General features: G+C 41.5%; 1 protein-coding gene across 1 annotated transcript; it reads left to right on the forward strand.

Annotated features, from left to right (window-relative positions):
- The first annotated feature begins 208 nt into the window (after positions 1-208).
- Positions 209-1,165, forward strand: LOC145525440 (olfactory receptor 5B3-like). The gene is given in 3 exon segments (XM_081538303.1): positions 209-272; positions 275-697; positions 700-1,165. Coding segments are annotated over 3 exon segments (936 nt in total). The 3' UTR covers positions 1,149-1,165.
- The last annotated feature ends 2,823 nt before the right edge of the window (positions 1,166-3,988 follow it).

Raw genomic sequence — 3,988 nt, forward strand, 5'->3', positions numbered from 1 at the left:
AATATGCATTAAAATTTTTTGTCAAAGCCATATTTTATATGAATAGTATTGAAGTTATAATTATTGCCATAATGCAATAATGCACATCTATCTACCTACCAGTCATCTAGTTATCTATCTGTTTCAGTTTCTCTCCATTCAATTGTTGTCACTCTGTTCCTTTATTTCTTATTGCTACAGGGCGTCTTGTGATTCCCAAACCACGTCCATGGACAATAAGACAGAAGTGACTGAATTCATCCTGCTCGGCCTCACCGGTGCCCCAGGACTGCAGGTCCCCTGTTTATCATGTTTACTCTCATCTACCTCTTCAGCGTGGTTGGAAACCCGGGGATGATTGTTTTGATTCTCACGGACTCTCGTCTCCACATTCCCATGTGCTTTTTCCTTGGTAACCTGTCGCCAGTGGACTTTTGTTATTCTACAGCTGTCACTCCCAAGCTTATGGCTGAGCTGCTTGTGGGAGACAAGGTCATCTCCTACGATGCCTGTGCTGCTCAGATGTTCTTTTTCGTAGCCGTGGCCACCGTGGAAAATTTCCTCTTGGCATCAATGGCTTATGATCGCTATGCGGCCATGTGCAAACCCCTACATTACACGACCACCATGACAAGAAGTGTGTGTGCTGGTCTGGCCGCAGGCTCCTACATCTACAGCTTTCTGAATGCCTCTGTTCACATCAGCGACACATTCAGTCTCTCTGTAGGTCCAATCTAGTCCATCACTTTTTCTGTGACATTCCTGCAGTCATGGCTCTCTCTTGCCCCGACAGACACATTGGTGAGCTAGTTCTCGTCTTTGTGGCAAGCTTCAATATCTTTTTTGCCCTCTTGGTTATCTTGATTTCCTACCTGTCCATATTTGTCACCGTCCTGAAGATGCGCTCGGCCAAGGGATACCTGAAGGCTTTATCCACCCGCGCCTCTCAGCTCACCACAGTCTCCGTCTTCTACGGGACCATCATTTTTATGGACTCCCAGCCCAGCTCCAATCATCCCATGGACACAGACAAAATCACATCTGTGTTCTATACCACAGTCATCCCCAAGCTGAACCCCCTGGTCTATAGTTTAAGAAACAGGGAGGTTAAAAGTGCTTTCAAGAAGGCAGTTGAAAAAGCAAACTTGTCTCTTAGCTTCACCTTTTAAAGCTGCAAGATTCCAAATAACCCAGCTGCATTCCTCTCCTGTCTTTAACCATGAAATTATTCACATTTTAGGGCCCATATTACTCCTAAATTACTGAGGTAATATTACCATTTCTCCTTCAAAAGTCTATCATCAAGGAAAAAGAAAATGTTATGTCCAACCATGTGATATCTGAATGAGGATGTCCACAGGGGTCTTCAAGTGTTTGGTGCCCTGCTTGTAATAAACTTTATTAATTATATTTGATTCATTCATATGTTCATATTTTCTCTACCCTATAACAACACAAGCATATAAGTAAAACACTGGACACACAAAACCATGAATAAAAGTACATGCAAGAAGCTCAGAAGATTTTAGTAAGTTTTCTTAGATAAGAAAATTTGGTTGGAATGGTCTTTTTTTCCTCCAAAACTTGTGGGGTGTTTTTCCTCCTGGTTATGTTTTAGAAGCTGACTGAGAATTGACAAACGTTAGTGAAATTAAATTGTGCTGTAGACACTTCAGGGTGTTTCTTGTCACAATGTCCTTCCACTTCTTGCAAGCAGCATCCAGATTGTCTTCAGGGAATCGCTTTATGTTAGTTGGTATAAATAATACTATAATATTTGCTGTTATACAAGCAAAATCCCAAATTGCAGTGGCTTAACCACAGAGGTTTTTCTTGCTCGTGTATTGTTCAGTTAGTTGTTCTACGGAAACTCAGTAGAACAGTAATCCAAGGTCTTTCTGTTTTGTGGCTCCACCATCTCCTCTGGCCTGGATTCTATATCCAATTGATGACAACGAAAGAGAGAATAAACAGAATCGTATGGGAAATTTCAAGGGCCAGGTTTGGAAGTGACGCATATGAAACATTCACATTTCATTGACAAGAATACAATCACATGACCACAACTAATTGCACGAAGGCTGAGAATATAAGTATAGGCCTAAGAGGAGAAAGAAAATATTTTGGCACATAGCTAACAAGTCTCTTCCATTGTAATATTTATAAGTATCAAATATCCATTTTACTTTTACACACACACACATACACACAACATATTTTCTACCTCCATTAGGGAGACAACCTAAATTGCAACTAATTCCTATGAAAGGTCAATGTCCAGAATACTAAAGGGATTTAATGGTCTTCTCCATTCAGTCTAAATGTGGCTCAGCTGGTGAAAAGTCTGTCTGCAATGCAGGAGACCCAGGTTCGGTCCCTGGGTTGGGGAGATGCCCTGGAGAAGGGGAAGAAAACTGGCTACCCACTCCAGTGTTCTGGCCTGGAGAGGTCCATGGACAGAGGAGCCTGGCAGGTTGCAGTCCATGGGGTCGCTATCAGTGGGTCACAAAGTCACGACTGAGTGACTTTCACTACGTTCATAGCAGTACTATTGAAAATAGCCCAGACATGGAAACAACCTACATATTCAATGACAGATGAGTGGATAAAGAAGATGTGAGATACACACACGTGCGCACACACACATACACACACAAGAGAATAGTAGTCAGCCACAAAAAGAATGAAATATTGCCATTTGCAACTAAATGGATGGAACTAGAGACCATCATATGATGTGAAGTAAAACAGAAAGAAAAAGACATATCATATGATATCATCTATATGTAGAATCTAAAATATGATGCAAATGAATCTATCCATGAAGCAGAAACAGACTCTCTGATACAGACTTGTGGTTGCCAAGGGGGACAGGGGTGAGGAAGTGTTGGACTGGGAGTTCGGGATGAGCAGACGCAAACCATTATACACAGAATAATAAACAACATGGTCCTATTGTATGAAACAGGGAACTAATTCAGTCCTGTAATAAATCATAATGGAAAATAATATGAAAAAGAATGTATAACTGAATCACTCTGCTGTACACCGGAAACTAACTCAACATTGTGAATCAACTATACTTCAAAAAAAAAATAACATGGTAAACAAACAAACAAACAAAAAGAAATTGTAGTACATGTATAAAATGGACTATTATATATAAATACGTGCACGCGTGCGCACACACACACACACACACACACACACATATATATATTCTTGAGAGTCCCTTGGACTGCAAGGAGATCAAACTAGCTAACCTAAAGAAAATCAATCCTGAATACTCACTGGAAGAGCTGATGCTGAAGCTGAAGCTCCAATACTTTGGCCACCTGATGTGAAGAGCCAAGACATTGGAAAAGACCCTGAGACTCGGAAAAATTGAAGGCAAAAGGAAAAGAGGGCAGCAAAGGTTGAGATGGTTCGATAGCATCACCGATTCAATGGACAATGGACTTGGGCAAACTCCAGGAAATGGTGAGGGACAGGGAGGCCTGGCGTGTTGTGGTCCTTGGGGTCGCAAAGAGTCAGACACAACTTAGTGACTGAAAAGCAACAACACATATATATGAAATCTAGAAAAAGGGTACAGACGAACTGTACCATTATTGGGCAGGAATAGATTCACAGACATAGAGAACAGACTTGTGGACACCGAGGAGAGGAGAGGGTGGGCTGAACTGAGAGAGGAGCATTGAAACACATACACACCGTGTGTAAAATAGAGAGCCGGGGGAAAGTGGCTGTCAAACGCAAGGAGCCCAACCCGGGCTCTGTGACCCTAAAGGGGTGGGAGGGAGGGAGGCTCAGCAGGGAGGGGACATATGTATGTTTATGGATGATTCATGCTGTTGTATGGAAGAAACCAATGTAACTTGGTAAAGCAATTATCCTCTAAATATTAAAAAATAAAAAACAGTTACAATGTGAAAAAGGAAATAAGAAGGTAGAGAAACTGCCTTGTTCAACCTCTGCTGGAAATGTGAATGTCAAGCAATTCAAATTT

Source organism: Giraffa tippelskirchi, chromosome 11 (genome assembly GCF_054371585.1).
Source record: "Giraffa tippelskirchi isolate mGirTip1 chromosome 11, T2T-mGirTip1v1.2.pri, whole genome shotgun sequence".
Classification (NCBI taxonomy): domain Eukaryota; kingdom Metazoa; phylum Chordata; class Mammalia; order Artiodactyla; family Giraffidae; genus Giraffa; species Giraffa tippelskirchi.